Source organism: Nyctibius grandis, chromosome 10 (assembly GCF_013368605.1).
Source record: "Nyctibius grandis isolate bNycGra1 chromosome 10, bNycGra1.pri, whole genome shotgun sequence".
Taxonomy (NCBI): domain Eukaryota; kingdom Metazoa; phylum Chordata; class Aves; order Nyctibiiformes; family Nyctibiidae; genus Nyctibius; species Nyctibius grandis.
In genome coordinates this window covers 33,352,178-33,376,025 of record NC_090667.1, presented here as the reverse complement: position 1 = coordinate 33,376,025, position 23,848 = coordinate 33,352,178, and the positions used below count along the sequence as shown (strand labels likewise).

The following is a 23,848-nucleotide window of genomic DNA, read 5'->3' as shown; positions in this document are numbered from 1 at the left end:
TTTTTCTGATTAGATGGATAAGGAAACTGAATCTCATCATGTGAAAAGGTGTCCCAAAATAGCCAGGCTGCAGTATCTTCTGAGACATTACAAATGATTAGCACCATATCTATCAGAGCCAATCTCTTAAGTCTCTCCAGAGTACAAGTCAGCGTAACCTATATATAGGATGTGTTCTTTCTGCCTGAAAGACTAGGAATTCTTCTAGAGGGTCAGAGCTTAGTGAAAGTTTTTTAACATACTTAGTTTAACATCTGAAATCTTCAAAGCAGTTTTCTAGTACTGGAGAGCTTTTGGGTATACTGTGGGTTGGTTACAAGGAGTGTATGGAATTTTGTGCATACATTATTTTTTTTGTAACTGATTGGCTTGCGTTCACAAATAACTACCAAGAGCAAAAATAAACTCTCAAAAGGCTCATAAAAGCCCTTCTAAGCAGAACTTTGTCGTGCATTTAGATTTAGGGGGCCAGACTGTTACCTACCGTGGCTGTTCTCCAGTACCCACTGTGCATTCTGGGGATACTTCGTTAAGGGATTCTTTACTTGAGTGAGTACCAGGAGATCAGGAGCGAGCTCTCTTGCTGCTGTTCTCTGAAATTGTTGTGCTTACACTTGAAGGCATCTTGTAGTTGCATGGAATGGGGCCCCATAGCAGGACAAAGTCTTGCAGCATGTCTTAATCATGTAGGTGAAGTGGGTTTTTGTGTGGCCAAACTCAGTTTGGGGGGAATCATAAAATCCACTGGAGAAAATGTGAAACTGATACTTCAACTCCTCCAGTATTGGCAGGGGGTGAAAAGCCAGAGCACTGCTGCTGTCAGAAATAAGAGCTTCTGGGCTGATTTTTCTCATGAGTGGATAATTCCACAGTTTAAGACCACCTCACAAAAAAAAGGTCTCTTTTGTACATCTTGCAGCTACTGTTTGGTGCACAAGGGCAGCACTAGGGAGCACCAGGGTTGTGTTGTTTTTATCTTTGTTTGAAAAATGTAAATGATCTTTTGGCAGACAGTAGCCAAGTGCATGTGAGATCAATCAAACCACAATCCCTTTATGGGGCTATTTTAATTGTGGTGACTTCTGGCTCTGATTTTTTTTGTATACAGTGCAGGGTTTCTTATGAGCTGCAGTTCTCTGTTTGAAAACTGCTTTAGCTCAAAACAGAGTGGCCGTGTAGCTGACACTGCACAGAAGAATATGATGCAACTTCAGAAAGCATTTGTTTGATGTAATGAAAGAAATACAACTTTTTCATTTAAAAGAAAAAGCTTCTATGATGTATTTTAATAACTTTAAAGAATAATCCTGCTTATAAGGTTTGGTAATTGAATGCACAAGCACCTGTAATTATGCGATCAGACTGTCTATTACAACATTATACTACAAAATAAACTTGCCAATATAGAGGGAATTCTGTTCTTCAAATCTGGGATCAAAGTCTGGACAGCTCTGGCTCTCTACGTATGGACAGCACGTGTCCTTCCACTCCAGTGCCAGGTGGTACGCTTCGCCAGGTAATGGCATAAAACAATATTTGATGGAACAAAGATTTGCTTGTTTTAATCAAATGTGGCCTTAATTGCCGTGCTCTGATTAGTTTTTATTATGGGTAAGCACGACCAAAGCAGGTTTCCTTTATCTATAAGGAAGATACGAGCATGAGCAAATACTAACATGGCAGGCTGTCTCCTTTTTTTAATTACAAGAAATATTTGATATTGAGCTGGGACATTGGCCAAAGTTGATAATGTTTGTACACTTTTACTTTAGCAAGGGTGTTAAATGCATGCATTATTCTAGAAAAGCTGTTGGCTGGGGGGATCGTGGCTTTGCAGGATGCCATACCCAATGTCTGTGTAGGAAGACAAAGCAGTGATGTTTTTGGGGTTTGGTTGGGATTTTTCAGTACTCCTTAAGCAGCCAGTGCTCAGACAGGAAGGAGTTTACATTTCTACATCTGCAGATGTAAGGACTGCTGAGGTCTTTTGTCAAATAAGGGAAAGCTTAAGCAAGTGGTGCAGGTAGGAGAAAGACCACACAGAGAAAAGGACTCTGGTCAGAAGGGCATGTGTGGAACTGGTGTGTGCAGCGTCAGAAGCAGGGTGTCACTAGTAAGGGACATCTAGCTCTTAACACCTTTCAGGGAGTTGAAATCTCTTGTTCCAGTTTGTCTGTAGGGACTTGGCTGCTTCCTTTAGCCCCGTTTGGAGCTGGGAATGGGGCCTTGTTTTGGCCAACGGAGCTGGTTCATGCTACAGTAGACCAAGGGGCTGCAGCACCTTTCTACCCACCCAGACAAAATTGTTCAACTTCATACGCTAAGGAAATGGAGTCCAGGTGGCTTCATCCTGCACGTGACATGTTTGAGGTTTCTTCGGCAAGGCTGGGGTAGGAAAAGGAGTACAAAAATAAGACGTGAGGCAGTACAGGGGAAGGACAGCTGCTTGCCCTGAGCTTTACTGCAGTGGTTGAGCTGTGGGCTTATGGGAGCTGTAGTGAAGGGCTCCTGCAGTAAAGGAATGTGAGTACAGCCCTTGGCTGCTGGGATGCTGACTAATATCTGGGGGGCTTTGAACTCCTCAGTCTCTAGCGCTAAGTAGGGGATTGCACATGGATGCGGAAGCAAACCATTAGAGAAAGGAAAGGCAACACTTTATTCCAACACCCCGTTCTCCTCGGGTAGACAAACCTGTGATACAACAGTACAAAACAATGTAAATGGGGATGGGGATCCTCATCAGTCTGGAATAAGAATGTTGTCCTCACTTAGTTTTGGTTGCTTTCACGTCAGCCCACGTGGCTTTGCTGGGGACCTCGGTGATACGTGGTGCCTCTTGTCGAGAAGCTGAGCTACATAATGAAAGCATAATCCCTGCCTGCTGTGTTCAGCGCTGTGGCTCTAACTGTAACTCCACAATAGCCTTCAAAGGAGACCGGGAGTTTTTGTAAGCTGCATTTCTAACACTAGGAAGGAGAACTGAATTCACCCTGCCCTACCTTTTGAGGCGCTGTGGTTGTTTTTTTAACCTCCCTCAATTTGAGTGCAGTCACGAGCTGAGAATGGTATCGGTCTAGCTGGTCTCTTGCATAGAGGTGCTTGTGCATTTGATTTTGTCCATGTGTAAGGAGCCGGATACAACCGCAGGGACAGCTGGTTATCCCAGCTTCCTCTGATCTTTTCCTTTGCTAAACTGCAGAGCCAGACAGGGACGTAGCAACAGCGAGAGAATCAAACGTAGCCCATAGACAGCTGTCAAACAGGCTGTGATTGTTTCTCCAACTAATGTCTAGTGGTTTTCTGCTTTTTCGAGAACTTTGCGAGTTGTTTTATGATGAACTCTCTACCTTCAGTGATTTTAAAGTGTTTTGTAATAGAATAGATTGTTGGAGAACACAGTATCAGATTTTTGCAGGCGGTGAAGTGTTTCAGTACTGTAATCCTGCTTCACAGGCTGGGGGGTTTCAATTTAACTTGTTATTTTGTTACCAAATACCTTTGCTCAGTTTTTGCCTGGCAGAAGATATTTGTAATTAATAAAAAGAGCTTATGCAATTACCATTAGGTTTGGTTCACGTGCTGCTTCAGTATATGTTATCCCTGTATAATTGCTGAAACCTACAGTAGTCTTGTGGTTGGCCAATAAACCTTCTAATCCCGAATTAGCTTGGTTTGTAAAAGTTACTCTGGAGTGAAGAGCAAACATTGCTGCTCTGTGTTTGCATTACAATTTTTAATGGGAAATCCTGCTCAACAGCTCTGTTGTTCTCTGGTTTGTCTTGTTCTCATGTAGCTTTTTTTTAGGTCAGTTTTATTCTGGCTGGCTCTACCCTGGCTTCCCTTAAAATGAGATTAACAGGCTCATGGAGTTGATTGTGCTTGTTAGAGGCTTATCTTAGAGTGGGGGTCAGTGTGAAGGTTTGTGAAGACCGTTTCCAGAGACCCTGGAAATGGAGAAGCCTGTCCTGTGGAGGAGCACCCGGGCTCGGAAACGAGCAGACACTGCCTGTGGGTGTGGTTTTCCTTGGAGTATTTGTAGGGTGTTAAATGCAGTAGTAGGCTAACTTTTTTCTTTTTCCTATCATATAAAATTTTGCAATAAAAACCCCCATGGTTTCTATTCAGTGTTGCAAATGCTTGTGTTGATTCTTCTAGAACTTTGCCTCTGGTAATGCAGGACCTGGGGAGGAGACAACGCTGGTCAAATCAGTGGACACTGAGGAAAGCTGGAGAGGGGTCGTTCCCTGGGCAATCCTCTCTTTAGGAACTTTCTTCTTACAGGGAAATTATTCCTGGATTCAGGAGATGTGACAGAAATGAAATTTTTCTTTGGTGACTGCACTGATATTGGTCAAGGTGGTGGTGGTAAGGTTTTGCAGAAAGCACAGCACCCTTCAGGTACTCCCAGGATAAATGCCTGGCTGCTGGACAGGAGGAGACTAAATAATTGGCAGGATTTCTTTTTCAGCAGTTGTCTGTTTTTAATCTATTATGGTACTTTTTATGGTACTATTTTGTATCATTTACATACTCTATAGCAACGAATTCTTTTGTCCTAACTGCTAAAAACTGGGCTGGTGACTTTTTTGTAACCTATATTTTTTGATAAAGGGAATGGTCTGAGCAGAGAATGCAGGGATTTGGAGAATCTCAAATTTCTTCCTGTATCCCACAAATTCTTCTGATAAGGTTTTGTCTAGAAATCCAGACTTGATTTGTACACCCTACCAACCAGTGAAGAAACAACAGCTTGTACCTCGAGTTAAGTGAAAAATTCTTTATTGGAGGCTTTGTACATGATAATAAAACGTTTTTGTTGCACGCTAGTGTAACATGGACAGAAATAGAAAGGAGAATTGCTCGCCTACATAATAAATATGCATCAAGGCAAGCAAAAGAGTGTTATCAAGGCAGCCCAGCTTTCTCCTTGAACTATTAGGCCATCCTTGGAGTTGGAATTGAAAAAGAATAGAGAAATAACCTCGTTAAATCAATTCTAGGGCCAATTTCCCAAGCACTTCAAATAAATCACACACATTACACTGCAAATGTACACGCAATTACAAAATTGTTGCTCTTAAGTGCAGCGCTTTCGGAGACCTCTTTAGCTGTCATGATCCCACAGACTAACAAATTTAGTACCTCCTCACTGGGAGATGATGCAGAATGTCTTGCTGCACAGTCACTAGTGTTTCAAACTGGGTTTTGGACTGGAAGGAGACCAAGCACAAGGCACTCTTGGCCAGTGGGCAGCAACTCCAATGTTAATATTTGCAGCAGTGGGGAGGGAGAACAATTACCCTCCCCTGTCTGCAAGTCTTTTACAGCATAATTATGTCAAGGTTTCTGGTTCAGGCACAGCTGAAGTTAGTTTACTTTGAATATTTATGGCTGCTCCTTATCCATCTCCCTGTTGTTACAGCTTTGTACCTTTACCCTGTCACTGGCAATTGTTCCTTGAATACTAACCAGCGTCCTCTCCCCTGCAGAAAGGGCCCTCATCGGGGACGGACAGAGTGAAGAAGGGTGGATCCTACATGTGCCATAAGGTAATGTGAAAAGGCCTGGGGTATCTTCATAGTGATCTTGCCTCTGAGTACCTGACTTGACAATGAAATGATCTTCTGACAGTCTCCTGGCAGCCTGGATGCTTGTTAAGGGGTTTCATGCAATTTAAGGAAGAGCAATCCCTCATGTTCTGAAGGAATTCTTTTTGGTTAGCTTGGAATTACAACAAACTGCTTTACCCAGTATGTCTTTTTAGATGTAGCAGTTAAAATTGATGTATGCCTCTAATGCTGTTTTCATTAGAGTGCTTGGGTGATACTTGTGAGAGCATGGATGTGACTTTTTGTAGCTTTAGAATGACTCTCAATCAGAAGGGCTACCAGGGTTTGCAGAAAGATTGCTGGGAGGTGAATGTTTCAGCTTAGTTGACACCAGACTTGAAATTCTGGAAAGTCTGGATGCCACCACAATGCGATAGCTGTTCATGACACAAATCATGTTTTAAACTCTGTTCCTGCACTGGAAAAAATGCTCATTGTGGATCTCCTTTGTCATTAAAGCTGCCCTGTTCTTTTTCCCTTGCAGAGCCTGCAGCTGGCAAATCATTCTCATAATTAGATTTTCTACAGTGAGATCCCATTTTCTACACTGATTTCTTTCTTAGGTGACATCAATGTCAGATGTTAATTAGCAGTTTTGATTAAATTAACACTGGAATAGACTTTTCTTTAATGATGAATAATGTGACCCATTTTAAAGGCTTGTGAAGATTCTAGTCTGTCCTAGTCTTTTTTGTAGGTGATAAAACTAGGCTGTGTATAAAGACAAAACACCCCACTGAACACTATTAGTACAAGGGCTCTTTATTAGGTGCCTTAAAATCTGTTCAGCCTCATCTATTCTGCTGCTGTTCTACCTCTCTGAGTTGACAAAGGCTAAAATTGCACTTTTTTTACATGTATGCTTAGCAGCTACTGTTATTTTCAAAATAGTTCAGCTTCTAAATCCTCTTGTGTGCCGCGGAGGTTCAGGGTTGGCCTCTGCAGGGTGAGGCAGCAGCACCTGCTCCTGGCTCTGCTCCCAAAGAGCTGGTGGGGAGCTGGGGTTTGAGTCTTAGATGGAGATCCTGTTATCATGGAGATAACGTCAGTGACCTGCTGCTCGGCAGGGACAGCGGGAAGGGGTCTGGGACCCTGAAGGCGTCTGGATTTAAAGGAGAAAACTACCCTCTCCTCCCCACTCTGCTCTGTTCTCCCTCACAGTGCTAAAAACGGGGGGGGAGAGGAAAAAAAAAAGAAAAAAAGGTGTTTGCCATTCCAGAAGCCTGGTTCTTGTACAAAGCACCCTGCAGCAGTCCTCTCCTGAATCTTTAAAGATAACATTTTTGATCTAAATTGGTCTATCAGAGAAATTCAAATCCTACAAGCACAAGACAAACACCAGTGCGGAGGTTATTTCCCACTGACATACACGAGCGGCATCAGATGGCTGTGTCTGATGGGGGTTAATCTAACAAACTCTTGCCTAAGGAAGCACGAGCTGTGATACGCTCTGAAGTTCACTTTTTCTCCTCTTACTCTCAGTCTTACTGCTACAGGTATCGCTGTGCAGCCCGTAGCCAAAACACTCCCGACAGCTCTGCTTCGAACCTGGGGTTCCGCTGCGCAGCCGACACCTTGCCAGAGCCTCGGTGACCACGGGGGCTGTCACACCAAGACGTGAGGTGCTGAATTTCACCCAAAGAAGAGATGTGTGGAGTGTCACTTGCTGATGACACGGAGTAGCAAAATCTAGCGCTTAAACTTCCTACTGGGAGAAAAAAATTGAACACTGCTCAACAGTGCTTGAAGAACCTTCCTGTGTTTATCTTTGGGGAAGCTGCCCTGGACTTTTATCCTGACCAAACTTTTTATGGGTGAATTATGTTGGTTTTAGAGAGTATTCTGGAGTTAACTAGCACAAAACCGAGGAGAAACATGCTGATTGTGTTTTAAAGGATTAATTAATAGCTCCTTTAGAAAAGAGGAAATAGTTTTATTTATGTATAGTTTGAATTTCTACACTCAAATCCAATAAGCAAGGACTTTATAAGCTTCCACACAGCTTTAAAAGAAAATTGAAGGAGTTGAGAAGAGGTGAGGGCTGGCAGCCAGCCAGCCACGCAGGCCATTAGTGCTGCCTTTGTCTTACATTCCTGTTGCAGTGAAAATCTGGCCCAGAAATGTGCTTTTTCTGGTGAGATACTGGCTGCTCTTTAAAGTGCCTTCTGCAACTGAGGGATGATAATCCTCAGGGTGATGATGATTAGAAATGTTGTACATATTTGAATAAAATTTCAAGCATTTATTTATGCTGAGGACTTTCATTGATGGAAAAACACTGGCACTTTGCTTTGGATTTCTCTTGGACGTGGGGACTTATTTTGGGGACTTGCAAATTGCAAAAATGGCATCATTAGAAATTGAAGCTAACAAATGATTCCACTTGAATAACAGGTAATGAAACTGAAAAGATGGCAGGTGTGACTGCGAGCCCTAAGGCCTAATAAGGTAAATTTGGAAACTGTTCTGTTGTGGTTTTTGGGTTTTTTTTTGTTTTGTTTTTTTTTTAAAATCTTAACAAGGATTTTAGCAAGGAGGAAGGGAAATGGGAATAATGAGAGCTACCTCCTTTTGGGATGACTATTTCAGGCCTTTCACAAAGTGTTTCCCTCCAACGGGGATGAAGGGAACTCTCATAAGCAGAAAAAATGATTGCAGAATACACCACTATGACCTGGCACTCTCATAAGCATGAGAAAAGCTGTGGTAATATTTGGTGTAGTAAAGGCTGCCTTACCAGCATTAAATGTTTAGTTACCATCTATGCATTAAAAACATCTATTTTATTATAAGTAATAGGGAAAGATTCTTTCTATCTTTATTTCTGTCTTTCTGCCACAAGAAGGAATACACTTTTATAAGAGACTTTGCCTAGAGCTGGTTTTGTTTTTTATTCTGGAAAAAATCCTTGATAAAAATACACACACAAATCTGTGTATTGGAAAATTCTTATGACTATTTAAATAAACAGCTTCATGCTGCCACACCATCAGGTGTATGTCAGTCAATACCCAGTGTGCTGTGGGTGGCACGTGGAGAAAAGTCTTCCTGGTCTTCTGTGGAGATGGTGGAATGTGTCCCCTTCGTGCTGCTCGTTTGGGTAATACTTTATGTTATTGCATTGAACAGCCTTGAATTAATCAGATCAGATTTCAAGGGGAAAGTAAACCTCCAAGTGAGTGAGTATTGAATACTGAAATACTGATAATAGAAAGGAGGGAGGATTACACAGAGCTCACGGTCTCTTGAGCTGTTTGGATTTGTTGTGAGAGCACACTGAGCTGTGCAGTACTAGACTGGGACTGTGAAGCTGAGAGGAACCCAAAGGAAAAAGCAAACCGAAATGCAGCAGGTAGAAACAAGGGTTTGTTTTCCTTTTTAGTAGGACTTTGCTCCACACGCCAAGGCACAGCAGAGTCTAAAGCACAGGCTCTATGCAAAAGAGGCATTAACAATTGCCATGATGGTTTAGAACTTAATGACAACATATTATTTCGTGTTCTGGCAAGGCCTTTAACGTGGCTGGCTGTTTTACCAGCACAAGGCTCCCTTGTTCCGTGCTGTGGAGGTTTGTTCTAACCAGGTAACTGACACTCGGGTCACTTGCAGCAGCACAGGCTGGCTGGGACTGAGAGGGTAGGGTTGCACTGAGACAGAGGCTCGGCTGTGTTCTCAGGTTAGGGCTGCTGATGTGAGGACGAGATGCAGCTAATGGTGGTGGGGGGTTGGTTTTTTTTGAATCTACACTTCCTTAACTACTCCAAATCATGCCAAGTACGTATTCATAACAGGAAGCTAACAAACAGTGCTGTCATCTTGAAAACCCATCTCATCTTGAGCAACAGGAATACAGATGGTATAAAACTAGTCCTGAAACTTTTTCCAGGAGGGAAAGAGGAAGTAGATTGGATCATCCAGTGCTGCAGGCTGAAGGTGGCACAATGCCCAGTGTGGGGTGAAAACCAGGTACACCAGGTAAGGACAAGAGAACCTGCAACCCAAGCTGCATTCCGGTATCTAGTGCTGCGTGTGTTCTAAGTTACAGGACCTGGAGAACAACTCTCATGTACAAGCAGGCACCCTTGATCAGGCAAGGAATAAAGTTATGGCCACTCAGCTTGTAAACTACTTTTGACAAGCAGCTGAAATCCTCTCGAAGCTTTCTGTACTCATGGAAGTGACACTTAATCATTAACTAACTCTTAAGAAAAATCACGTGGCAATTTTTATCTCAAACCACAGCCATATGTAAATCTCAACAGCAGGTCTTCATCATGGAAGCATGAAGGTCTACATTAAATGGGGAAAAGCTAACACTGAAGCTTATCAAGGAAGTATAGATAAACACAAAGATTTTGTTTAGCAAACAGCAAAATAATAGCAGTAAAATGTCCTTTATCCTGTGTCAGTATCAGGTTAATTGTTCTGGTCCACATCAAAGTTGTCTTTTATTAAAAAAAAAAAGTTACCACCAGCCTGCAGACAGCAGAGCGCCCTGAGAAGCGCTACCCTGTGTACAAATGTTCTGTCAAAGGTTATGAATACAGTTAAAGGTCAAACTGCACAGAGCAAATAACCCAGGGGTTTGTGCCATGGATGGCACGCTGTGGCATGACTAAAAAGCAGCATTTCAGTTTATGTCATATACCAGAGGGGGGGGAAATTCAAAACAAGCCTGTCTGAAACTTCCTTAATGTGATTGTTCTAGAAAGGAAGTGAAGTAACATGCAGTTGCAGAACGTACCCCATCTGGTGAGCTCCCTCATGTATCCCTGGTGTAAGGAGACACTCAGTAAAGCAGCATGTGCTTGTGAGACCTGGACAATGATGGAAAGTGGCAATGACCTCTGTGGGGAAAGGACAGGCCTTGCTAATGCTGCCTGGCTCTGCAGGGACAGTGAAAAGGAACGCTCACGTCTGTGCCAGCTGTTCAACAACATTGAAACACAAATTTGGTGTTGTTCAGATGTACTATTGTTGCAGAAGTCTTATCAGATGAGCTTTCAGACAGACATGATTTGAAAAGATGGGATGATTGTACTCTCTGAGCCTGCAGCACTGCGCCGTCTGCACAGAACCTAAATGATACAAAACTGAACCAGTCACTTAAACACAGATTTTGGCACACAGCTTAGATGTGACTGGAGATGGAAAATAGGGGGGGTGAAGCATTCAGGCTAGCTTTTCTGGGCAAGGTTTTTACAGCAATAATAATTAATTATTTTTTGTGGAACCAAAAAAATTTATAGCAAGTAATTTAAAAAAAAAATAATTTGTTTTAATGGGATTTAAGAAACCTAATGCCCTTCTTGCAAATGTCAACATTCCTTGGTCTCATTCTCTTACATAAGTTTCAGTGACAGTTCTCGTTGATATCATGTGTCCTTTCTGTGTACCAATGTTCATTCTTTCTGAAAGGTACAAACTCAGAGAGGTGCTTTCACATGCAGCAAAGTGTCAGAAGAAAACAAGAAAAACCCACCAGGCCTGGCTTAGTAACTGATTTTGGAACATCTTGAAGCTCCAGTGCTCCTTTCTATCATACCATCCACCTTGAAAACAGTCTCTACGATGTTGCACAAAGTTATTCTCAAAATCTTGTCTTTTTACTTAAAACCACACGTGCTTCCTTGGTGGGATACACAATCAGAGTTTTATTTAACTGCAATTTAACTACGAGGGAAAATGGTATTTTTCAGGTATGCTTAGGGACTGAAAGGCTCTGGAGAGCTCCCTGAAGAAGTGTCTGGTGTGGCAAAGAGGGAGCTGTCCCAAGGTAAGAAGGAAGCACACGTGCGGGAACCACAGTAGCAGGGTTTTCTCAGTCTGTTATCTTCCTCTAACGATTGTTCTTCTCTGTTACTTACTGGTAAATTATGGAATCTCCCAGAATAATCATATGAAAGTTCCTCTCCAGCGGAAATATCAGTAGCTGCAAAAAGTGCCAGTTTAGGCACCATTGAGTCAACTCGAACTGGCACCATAAATAGATTTGGTTCACAAGAATGATTCAGGAATCTGCCTACGTTACCCACGTACGTAGGGTCAACAAACGTCTCCAGTATCTGCCCGCTGTGGAGGTGCTCCCTCACCGCTATGAGGTAGTTTGAATCCTTTGATGTCTGGGCCTGAATTCTTCTCCGTGCCTCATTAAAGCCTAAAACTTCACCAGCATATTCACACACAAATCTCCCTTTAGCTATGAATTCCAGAGTGCGAAGGCCCCACCCTTTCTTCTCAGTCTTGAACACCTCCAGCCTGAACTGCAACCCCCTCTGAACAACCCTGTTCTGACAGGATTCCCCACACTGGCACATGGCGTTGCACTCAAACACGGGCCTGGCGTACTCCTCCCCTGCGGCTGTAGGCCTGAGGCACAAACTGTTGTAATTTTCACCACGGCAAAGACACGAGCACACGTGAACCACACAGGAGCTGGTAAGACAAGAACAACCTGGAAAGGTGACTTCAGTGGGGTCGATGTCTCCGTCTGCTCCGGCCACGCTGTCTGGGCTATACTGCGAAGAGAACAAGAATCAAATCCTTGTCACGTTCAATGCCTCTTTCCACACAGGATATCAAATTTTTAAGTCTGTGTCTGGCAATGACTAATCTCTGAATGTAGGGAACTGAAATCATGAACACTTCTTTCTCCTGTAAACTTTTTCTAACTCCAAGTCTAACTTTTCTAAAACATTTTAAAGAATGCAAATCATATATTCCATGTAGACCAAAAAAGAATCAATAGTCTGTTAGTGACTGAATTTCTCAAAATAGTCTACAAGCCAGGCAAAAAAAAAATTCTTAGCAGGAAAAACATGTCAGCTAATTGAATCCAGTTTATTAGAGACAATTTTTATTTATAGAAATAGCGAAGTATCTTTAAAGTAATTTTCTCCCCCTTCAAAATGCTCAATAAGCTGCTTACAAGGTTAGTTGATAGTTATTTTAAGTCACAGAATTTCAAATGCCCAGTTTTGTTAAAAATGGACATAGATACTTTCAATTGATCTCTTCAAAATGTTGTATTCAAACCTCCTCCTTCTAATTCTGTTACAGAGTGATGAGGGTGTTGCACTACTCCACCTCTACATATTTACAAGGAAGCTGAGCTAACTGCGCTGTTGTCAGGGTAGAGTGTGAGATGGTATTTGCTTCACCCTAAATTCTGTCTGCGGGAACAGATGTGGTTCAGTTCAAGCATCCAAGCTTAAAATCAAAATTACACTAATGCCCCCAGCAGGTGAATAATTATAGAACCACAGATGGCTGCAAAGTAAAAGCTGATGGAAACTTTGCTGAATGTGAAAATCAAAATGTAAGGACAGCTACATCTATATTTTTACTTTCTTCTCAGCATTCAGCTTGCAAAGATTTGTTTAGAAACCTGGAGCTTGTGCTATTACTAAATATTACATTTCATAGTAGCTTATGTCTGGTAGCTTCTGGGTGTTGGGAAACATGCCAGTTCATTCAGAAGGTTCTTTTTTTTTCATAAACATCAGCTTCTCACTCATTTGGCTTTACTCAAAACCAAGTTTACCAGCCCTTTATCTGTTCCCATTCACTGTGTACAAGCAATCCTATTTCTGTAAAATATCAGCACACCGTGAAATTTAAGAAGATTAGGGTCTATTGGGATTATGTCTTTATTTTTTTTCCCCAGGCTTACTGGAAACTTCTTCATTTTGTTTTCTAAAGACCCTCTAATTAAAGCGAACTCCTGGGCAGGAAGGTGCACTGCCAGGAAATGCCTTTGGAGCTTCCTACAACTAACACAGACGACAAACGCCTGAGAAAGTGTGGAAAAAAGCCTGAAGTATCGTCCTGTATTTATAGATTACACATTTTCTGGTAAACCACCTCAGAGGGTTGTGCAGCGGGAAGCGGCTGACAGGGCTGCCAGGCGTAACTCCCGGTCTACTTTCAGCTTACGGTCGACGCTAGAGCCCTGCAGCCAAGAGCTTGACTCCTCCTAAAAGGTGACGGCGTAACTGCGCGATGGAAATCCACAAAATGCCACATAGCGAGAAAAAAATGCGTATCTGCGTAACTGGAACGTGACGGGCGAGCAGGTAACGAGAGCAGTACCGAGGGGCTGGGCGTGTAACAGCCCCACAGCCCTGCGGGACGGCAGCGGCTGCCTGAGGGGACGGCGCCGGCACACAGGCTCCCTGCGGCGCCCCGGGCCGCGATGGCCGCTTCTCCCTCCCCTCCCCGGTCCCCCCCAGTCCGGCTCCGAGGGCGGCCACAGCCCCGCCCCTACCTGAAAGGCCGGCGGGGCCTCCCCGGGCGGCCACAGCGCCACGGCTACCGGCTCCCGCCCGCCGCTCACGTCCGCGCCGGCCGCCATTGCTCTGTCCCGCCCCCTGGCCCTGCGGCGATTGGCTCTCCGGGCCGCAGCCTCGCTGTGGGTGGGCGCGCAGGCGCTGTGGTCACTCGGAGCGGCGGCGCGGGAGCGGGAGCGCGAGGGGGAGCACGAGCTCGAGCTCGCGTGGCGTGGGCGGGAAGCCGCCATCTTGTGGCGCTGCTGCCCTCAGCGAGGCCAGGCGGCGAGGGGAGCTCCGCGCCGCCCTGCACCCGGGCGATGAGGCTGCCCCGGGACAGGGGCTGGGCGAAGGCGGTGTGGCTGCCGCTGTGGGTCACTCCTGGCGACGGGGCTGCCCCTCCGCAAATCGGTGCGGGTTTGTGTGATGTATGTGAAAGCACTCAAACACGAGTAGTTTTAAATGTTAATTACATACTATTGAATTGATTATTCCTGGGAATTCTGCTAGCTGTAGCTGGGCAGTGGAGGCAGTGCCCATCTCCTCTCTGGGGATGGAAGATTTGGCAGGTTTTGTACTTGCTGCAATGCAGAGCAAGGCCCTGATCTTCCCCTTGGCTACTTTGTCAGGAGATAATTAGGTCAAATTAGTTTTCTGGATGAAGGGAGACAGACCCATGGAACCAAGCTCTGGTTTGATCTGGGAGGCCTTGCCAGTGCTGTATATGACCCTCTCCTAAAGCAATCATGACAAAATTGCTTCTGTGCAGCGTGGTAAGAGTAGAGCAGTCACAATTGATCTTGCGTCATCTTTTCTCTGTGAACAGCAAACTGAGCTGTGGCGAGGAAAAAGGAGTCAGACTTCTGTTCTTCAGGTGCTGGTGGTTCCACTAGCTTTTGTATTTGCCCCTTGGGTCAGTTGTTTTGGGGCCTAAGGCTGAGGAAGCTCTTACTATCTTTTCACCTTCTTTTTCCCTTTGTGTGAAACATGTTTTCCTTTTGAGATCCAGAAATGAGATCCTTTATCACATCCAGAAATGAGCTCCTCAGACTTAGGAGACAGAAGTCCCTGGAGCAGAGCATACTCTGTGCCCCTCCAACAAGGTGTTACTTGTGTCTGTCTTTGCTTGCGGTGGTTACTGACGTGACTTTTCTGATCCCTCTTTCTGCCTCATCCAGGAAATGGGAAGAGTCTTCACCTATTGTGTCCCCTTCCTCCTGCCTGTGAAGAGGAGCTGAGCAACACCAGGAGAGGTACAGGGGAGATTGGATGGTGAAGTCCATGTTTGTGGGTTGGACAGTAAATGGGGATAGCAGAATTGATAAGGAGATAATGAACAGGATTGTTTGGGATTGCACTCAGCCTGTAAGAGAAGGGAAGGTATGGAAGAGGAACTTCTGGAGGTCAGTGACTCCCAGTATCTGGCCAGTATAACTTTGGGGAAGACTTTGATCACTTTAAACCTTGGATCAGTGTACGCTGCTGTGAATGTAAACGAAATTTACCTGCAGCATCAGCGCTTCATAACTGAATGGAATGAAAACGGTGGAAGGTTTTAAGTACACACAGCCTGTCAGTCTCGGTTTGTCCGCCCGAGCAGCGGTACAGCTGCTTCCCGTGGGTGCCTCTGAGCCCTGCCTTCTTGGCGTTGATGCTCTCATCCTGTGAGCACTTCTCATTGTGGGGAAGGCAGTAGATCAGTTTTATGAGATAGATGCTGAAATGTCAAGTGATTGCAGATATTAAAATACACTTTGGTTTTGTAGTTTAGGGCTTTCTGTTATTACCAAATCGACCTTTAGATCAAGACACATATAATTTGGCTGCTAATCCTTAGTACCAGATGGAATTCTTTTCCATTTTTAAATGACAGGGTAATGAGTCATTACTCTGTAGTAAAAGAAACAGATTGCTTATGTGTACAGGAGATGGGGTTTTGGAAATCAACAAAAGGTCATCCAGTGTTTTCCTCCTCCTCCTTCTCCTACCCGGAGCTTCTATTGTATTGAACTATGAATGGGTTGAACTGTTGAGATGTCCAGATTTGGTGAAAAACTGATGAAAGCTCATTTTGATTTCGTATGTAAAATTGTTGTTGAAAGAAAGCTTAAAATGGAGCTGAAAGAGTGAACTGTATGTGAACTTTGTGATGCTGAACTCAGGCACCTGGTGCAGCTGTGAATTTCTTTTGCAACACACTGTGCTGTCTCTAGGATGAGACTGTATGAATAATTTTTCTTTGATATGTTGCATGCATTTAGCTGTGTTTTTTTCTCTCTCTATAAATAATGCATTCTGCTCATTGATCATTTTTATGAGTGTTCTCTGCAGTTTCTCAGATTTCTTAATATCCATCTGATAATTGGAGTTTGGAAGGTTAATTGTGCCTGAAACAGTGAGTCCATGAGAGCTGTCTTCATCTGACTTCACCACTGAACTTTTGTGGCTGATACTGTATATTGTAACAAGGTGGTGGAGCTCAGGGCGGTGTGTGAACCTGTGACTCATCAGGCTGCAAGTAAGGGAGCTGTGCTGGGGAAATGAGGCATAATCCTTGTCTAGAAGAAATTAGATGTAAAGCTTCTTGTCTTGTCTGGTAGGCAGAAGGCCCTGGAATTAAGGAAGCTGCTTCTGAGAGATTTCTTTCTAATGTCAGTGTGGTGGAAGCTAAGAAATCTCAAGTGATTAATACATAACACAGTGATTTCAGGTATTCGTAGTGTCATCATCAGTACTGTTGGTTGGAAGGGAACTCTGGTGATCTGGTGCAACCCTTTCTCCAACTGAGAGTGTTGCTGATACTCGATCAGGTCAGCTGTGGCTTTCTTGAGCTGACTTTGGAAAGCCCTCAAGGCCTGAGGTTTCACAGCCACTCTGGGTACCAGCTTCAGGGCTGTACCAACCTCCCAGTGAGAGTTTTCAACATGTCAAACCTGAACTTCCCTAGCTGCAGTTTTTGCCTTTATGCCTTATTTATCACTACTGAGAGGAGTTTGCCTCTGTCATCTTTGTAATTACTCTTCAGAGCGTTCCTTTAGATTACCCCACAGTGTCCTCCTTGCTTGGATAAACAAGCATATATCCCTCAAACTTTTCTTATTGGTTATATGCTTTGTCTCCTGACCATCTTGGTAGCCCTTTGCTGGATCATCTCCAATTTTTCTACGTATATTTTGAGCTGGAGGGCCCACAACTGGCCACAGCTTGCAGTGCTACCTCATCATACAAGTAGAGAGCTTTAATAGCTTCCCTGGATCTGTGTTCCTCCTTGTGTAGCCTGGCATGAGGTTTGCCTTTGCAAAGAGAGCGCACTTTGGGTGTGTTGGCAGCTTGGCTTCCATTGTAACCCCTGAGGTGGTTTTCAGTGGGATTGCCCCTCGGGCAGTTCCCAGGGCACTGCTATATGGGGATACTCTGCCCCAGGAATACCCCTGCACTGGTCTTCATTTGTCTGTACCATTGGAGTATTTTCTGTCTCAAGCTTGCCTTAAGTTACACCAGCAAGTTAACATTCCACAGCGTTAAAAGTTGTTCGCTGCCTGCACCAGACAGACGTGATCAGAAGGCCTTTTGCTAAAAGAGCCTGTTTGAAGGCTCCCTTTGGCTTCCTAGTCCCCTGTGGAACCAATCTCTGGAAGAATAAGGTATTCCTTTTAAGTATGTTATTTCACATTGCACGTGGTTTCTGTCTGACTTCGTTCTGAATAGGCTATTCAGATAGTTCTCAGATATTTAAACTTGCTCTTTTTCTTTAAAAGGAAGTACATCTCCTGTGTGATAGACTGGAGATGTTTCCTGCAGGAGACCTAAAGTGCTGCTTAAATCGTGGCACAGAGTGCAGACAGTCCAAAGGAACTTTATCATTCCCAGGCTGAGGATTTGTTAGCTGCCTTACCCGTGCTCTCTTTAGGTTGTGTCTTCTCCCTTCTCTAGTTAATCTTAGATACTTTTTTTTTTTAAAATTTTGTTGCTTACAGTCTCTTCTCTTTGTGCTGCTCTTCTTCTCATGTCAGGTTTACATTTTCCTTTGATTTGACCTTCATTTCTGGATAACCATCTCCATCAGGTTAGTGGGCATGTACTCTATCCTTCTGCCAGTCTATTGTGTATCTATTAGAACATTGATTTGCAGAGAGCGAAGTATAAAAAATCAATATCCCATTAAGTGGAGTAGAGTGACAATGTGCTAAGGCTAGTCAAGTTCAAAGACTAGTGTCTAGACACTAAGGTGGTGTGTTTTTCCCAACGTGGTCTTGGCTAGGCAGATACGATAAAACGTATACGTCCTGTTTGGGGTCTGTCCACATGCGTTTATGGCTACAAGACTCATTACAAGTCTTGTAATGACTCATTACAAGTCATTGCAAACAACCCTATTTTAAAAAGTGTTGGTAATGCAAAAGGGTACTTTGATTTATTATGACACTTAGGACAGTTTATTGTTTTTTAGTAGTAAAACAGTAGAATATAAATGTTCTACAGTGTATTTAGGCAGGATATATAGACATGAGCAATCTGATACTGCATACCAGCGTCTGCTCTTAAGTGCTCAGAGAATTGTGGAAAGACCAGGTGTAAAGGTGGGGTTTTTTTGGCAGTATGAGATGCTTGCCACATGCAGGTGATGAATGCAGCTCCCCTGCCTGCCCCCTTGTTCTCTGCACAGGGGTCTGCCATTTGAAGATGGGAAGTCAAAACATACATATTTGTCTATTTCCTACTTTTGGACCATTCTCAGACCAGTCTGCAATTAATTTGTGATATACTACTTGTACTTCAGTACTATTCATAAACATCTGACTGACCACAGGTATGATCCCCCTCCATGCACTGGATTGCTGTTACTGTCTTTTGAAACAACTAATAAATACATGAATACTCTCTACTAATTACTTAGCTAGGAAAGTAGGTTTTGTCCATTTACAGCTCCATTTATGCTCTATAGCTTGTAAAGTACATTAAAATACTTTATGGGCTGAGAATTTGAAATGATGAGAGTGCAGTCGTGGCAGTGCTTTGCTGTGGCCTTGTGCAGTGGGGTTTGGCTGGCACACTGCCGGCTTTGGGCAAGGCCGAGCTCATTATCTGGGAGTCACACCTGGCCCACACTAAGGTTGGAAGCAGGACTTCTGAGGGTCAGTCCTCAGCCTGGGGCTCCTGCCTGGTGAAACTGTCTCCTGCTGTGTGCTAATGAGCTGGCTAAATCTTCCCTAAGTAAGTGGAAGCTGGAATGAAATGCCTGGTAATTGTGTTTGTAAATCCAAAGAAGGAGAAGTTGAAGATCAGTTTATTTAAGACTGCCTTAGCTGTGCAGAGAACACTGACCTTGGAAAATGCTGTGTTTGAATAACATAGTTCATCAAAATATCTCCAAGTGCTTTGCGGAGAGAGATGAACTTTGTTTACTTTCTTGTACAGATAAGAAAACTGACGCAGAAACACATGAAATGAGTTAACCAGTGGCTGAGCTATTGTTCTTGGTTGTCAGAGGCCTCTGCATTTCATCTCTCATCGTATGCTGCTCTTGCAGCAGCAGTTAGGTAATATGAACCATAAATCTCTTCGCCAGTACACAAACACTCACAAAGTCTTGACTATCATATGAGTAAAAAAATTATATAACGTAACATTTTGTCACATCCTCAGATGTAAGTTTAGAACAACGTGAACAATTCAGACCTCACCATGAAAATTACTTCCTGATTAACAGCAACGTATTTCCATGAAAACTAGTCTCAGGATGGTTTTCAGTTAAATAAATTTGCATCTGTGAAGTAATTTGGCCTGACAGCAGTAGGTGAGCCACTTGCAAAGACTAAATGGACCACACATCTACTGGCTAAAATTGTAATAATATTTTGCAGGGAATCTGTCCTGAGTATATTATTCTACTTTTGTTAATAGAGAATGCTATGTAACAGCATTCCAGTTAAATAGATTTCTGTGTAACAATATTTCTTCAAAAGAAACTCATTACTAAGTGAGACATAGAACTACCTCGCAGACTGAAGGGATTTCTTTCCTTTGAAGTGCACATCAGATTTCTTCTGTGCTCCCCATCTGCCTTGTATGAAAGAACTTCATTTGACATCAGTGACCTCTGGCAAGCCCAATGTAGATAAGGAAAATGTATTTGCACACCATGCAGATCTTTTGTGGGCTACATGTGTAATGGGCAGTTTCAAGGGATTAAAGACAGTATTTCAAATTCATGTATTAGTACTGCAGTGTGCTTAGCAAGCTTCTGCTGCAAAATCTGGTTCCTAGTTTCACTTAACATGCAGCTGCTTCTCAGCAGTTTGCCAGAGACACAACTGCACATTCTAGTGCTTGCAGCAAATGAGTAAGTGAAGCTGAGAGAGCATCCATGTAGATTTGCTGGGCTGCCTTTCACCACAATGGTCCTTTGAGCCTGGCCTGGACAGGGTGATTTAGTTAATGGTTAGTGTGACACAGTAGCTTTTGCATTTGTGTTAGGATGTGCTTCTGGTGTCTTCAGTGCCCAATATATTTGACTGCAGTAGTCTGGGTTACTGCTTTCACACAGCAAGTGCTTTCTGGTCTGTTCAGGTGGGTATGTCATGATCCTTTATGTTTGTGGCCCCTGTGTATTGTGGAATACACAGCTGAGGCCAGACTGAGGAAGTACACACCAGAGAAGGGAAAGCACCTGATTAACATACTTTAAGATGACCCTGAACAAAAATCAAATGTGTTTTCCAAAATATTGTTTTCCCAGGATGCATGGCTAGGGAAGCATTCTGTTCCTTCTCAAGACATGCCTGTACTTGTTGAATTTTTATTTATACATACAAAATTATAGTATTTTTAAATTTTTGCCATTTACATAACTTTAGTGTGTTTTTAATAAATAATGAGAACTTTAGAAAGTAGTTAATGACATTTTATGAAAGTTTTGGTGGAGTATTAGGACTTTAATTGGAAACTAGTTCTGTGGGACTCTGTGAGTCTTATTTTCATGCTATTGTACCAAACCCGTGACTGCTTCTTTTTCCTTAACATTTTGTTGAAGGTCATGACGTTGTTATTAACCGGTATGTTGTATATTATCACAGATGTGGTACTTCAACATAACTTGCACTTATGTTTAGTTAATGTGTTGTCCTGGTTTTGCAGGGATAAAATGTATAGAATCACTTTTCTGTTACATTTTGTTTCAGTGTGTGCCCAGCTGTGATAGGGTGATCAGGGCCCTGAGCAGTTAAACCCAGGGCAGCTGCCCCAGGCTGCCCCACAGGTGTGTCCTATATCATTAACAATCCAGTTCACTATAAAAGGGAGGGCTTGGGCGAGAGGTGGAGCTTTTTGCTCTGCTCTTCTCTTCATATTTCTCCTTCTCCTCAATGGTTGTGATCCCTGGAGGGACTTGCCACCACTCTACGGGCTGAGTATAACTTTGTGTCTTTTGTGTTAGTATTGATACTGGTTCTCTTATTTTTAAAAATATTTAAATTTCAACCCATTAGTGTCCCTCCTTTTCCCACTTCCCTTTCTCAGCTGGGGAGGGGTCTTGGGTGATAGAACAACTGGTTATTGTTCAGCCCTGGGTGTGGGCTAAATGGAGACATGTATATGAGTGTTTTATAGACTTGCTTTTATTTAAAAGTCAGGTTGTTTAAAATGTGTTGGACTTAATGCTGTTTGTAATCTCACATGTATTTTTTGAAATATTTATATGTTTTGAAAATTTTTGTTGCGATTGCACTTAGGTAGTTGAGCTCTTGTGCTTATAATTTTTGGGTGAATCTATAATTAAAGTGTAAATAACTCTCAGTATAAAAAAATAGCTCTTCAAGGAGTTCTTAAAATATGCGTTTTGGCTTTTTTATTTATCACAATTTGGGAGATTGTGTCCTCAAGGATTGCTTTGGCTTTGTTTTTCTTAGTTTAAGAGAAATACCTATGTAGTTTCCATGGGATCAGGTATTTTTTTCCACTCCCATTTAACTTGGAAATGGTTCTTACATAATTGAGAGTGCCTGGAAAAGCACGTTCTCACTGTGCCATGGTCCCCTGGTGCAGTGAGCCCCATTAGATAATGGGCATTTGTTGTGGACTGAAGTCAAGAGCTTGAGGTTGCTGAATGTTTCCCAGCTGTGGGCTGGAATATGAGAGTGGTGCTGTTGGACCTAACAGAAATTGCATTATTTAGGGTAGAAGCACACACCAAGGGTGTACCGCAGTATTCTGGTGGGTACCTTTGTATGTAAATACATTCTTGGGGTGTGTATATACACATTTAATACAGTGTTTCCATCTTTGCTTAGATTTCTAACTTAATTTGTTCCAAAAGAGTATACTGAAGACATCTTCTCAGAGTTGAGGCTCTAGAAGCCTCTGTTTTTTTCTAGCTCTACTTCAGGCTGTTCTGTTGAGTAAAGATCCCAGATGATGAATGAGATTGTATGCTTGCTTTCCCTTCCCTCAGAATCCCTATTGCTTCTGGAAACCGTCGTGACTTTGACTGCCTTATCTCTATACCCCATAAAATACGGCGTAATGGAAATTTCTTATGATTGAGTATTTTTTTTTAACTTTTAAAAATAAATAATTTAGGTTCTTGCTCTTGATTTCTTATTTGCCAGTGTGACCTAGTGCGTGGAAATGTTCTTGTTGGAGTGGTTCTTTTCAGTGGTTTGCTGTCAGGTCTGTTGTGTGTTGTACTGATTCGGGGTGTCTTCAGGCACACGTGCTGCCATATTTCCAGTCGGTGTGAGCCCAAAATCAGTGCAGGTGTAGAGGGAAATGTACAGTTTCCTCTTGGCAAACACTGCGGTGATCTTACAAGCCGTAAAAGATGAGCATGTCTTGCACTGAATGTGAAATGAACTCGGTGCACTCGACTAGTGTTAATCAGGTTTCATCCTGCTGGTTAATATCTCCCAAGAATTGCTGGAATACGAGTCATCTAAAAATGCACATAAGCTAAGGCTGGTGGAAAACTATACTGCTCTGGGAATAAAACAGAAGGTTGAGTGAGGAGGAATCATTTTTATCTTCAGCGAATGTTGGGTCAGGCATGACTGATTGTAGAACAAGTCCTTCCAGTTCTTGTCACATCTTGGTCTGCAGCCTTTCCTTCATTAAATGATTTCACAGTAATAAAAATGGGTTCAGGTTATTTTTTGGTGTTGTGGTTTAACTCTAGTCGGCAACTAAGCACCACACAGCTGCTCGCTCACTGTGCCCTGGTGGGATGGGGGAGAATTGGAAGAGTAAAAGTGAGAAAACTTGTGGATTGAGGTAAAGACAGTTTAATAGGTAAAGCAAAGGCTGCACATGCAGGCTTTTTTTTTCCCCCAAGCAATATTTGCTTAATATATTATAAAGTTTTCAGCGTGATGGTTCTGTACTATTTACGCTTTCAAAAATATTGTATTTTGCTTATTTTTGTATTTGCGTTGTTGAGAAAGATGTGTCTCAAGAGAATAAAGAAGTCGGTTATCTTGCTGCTCCATAACTGTGCTTTGGTTTAAATGAAATCCATAATTTTCCCTTGTTGGTATGACAACAAAAAACGTAAAGGTGAAATTAGAGTGAGGATATAGATGAATGTTAACTATGTGCTGTACCAGTTAACTAAATCACTTGATGATTATAGAATAATAATTCAGTGTGGCATGCAATCAAACAGGATGCTTTTAAGAGGGGAGGAGCAGTATGAAGAAAGAATTATGTGCGTTTAATGTAGTTTTTCACTGTGATAGTAAATCAATTCCCCTCGTCAAATTATATGAACATATTTATGAGTCTCTGCGTATCTAGGGCAATTAATAAGCCATTTTGTATAGGACTAAGATATCTAGTTTTGCACTGTGACCTTTAAATACAATTTATCTCAAAGGCATAATGCTTAAAACTTTCTAAATGTCCATTCTAAAAGAAAATGTAGGGAAAAAAATAGAAATAATGCCTTACTAAAAAAAAATGTTAGTTTACGTAGCATTCCAG

General features: G+C 42.7%; 2 protein-coding genes across 4 annotated transcripts in view; one reads left to right on the top strand and one right to left on the bottom strand.

Moving 5' to 3' along the window:
- The window catches only part of SUMF1 (sulfatase modifying factor 1), a 31,990-nt gene extending 23,549 nt beyond the window's left edge, over positions 1-8,441 (top strand). For 2 of the 3 annotated variants that reach the window (XM_068408940.1, XM_068408939.1), the window contains 2 exons: positions 5,490-5,549; positions 7,092-8,441. In XM_068408940.1, the coding sequence (XP_068265041.1) occupies positions 5,490-5,549; positions 7,092-7,202 (171 nt within the window). In that variant the 3' untranslated portion in view covers positions 7,203-8,441. The remainder of the gene's footprint in view (positions 1-5,489; positions 5,550-7,091) is intronic. The other variant, XM_068408941.1, reaches the window with a different exon arrangement.
- A 2,116-nt stretch (positions 8,442-10,557) lies between these two features.
- Positions 10,558-14,127, bottom strand: LOC137667565 (histone-lysine N-methyltransferase SETMAR). The gene is made up of 2 exons (XM_068408349.1): positions 13,876-14,127; positions 10,558-12,127 (listed from the first exon to the last, which is right to left on the bottom strand). The coding sequence occupies exons 1-2, from the start codon at positions 14,125-14,127 to the stop codon at positions 11,315-11,317; spliced, it is 1,065 nt and encodes a 354-aa protein (XP_068264450.1). The 3' UTR covers positions 10,558-11,314.
- Between the last annotated feature and the right edge of the window lie 9,721 nt (positions 14,128-23,848).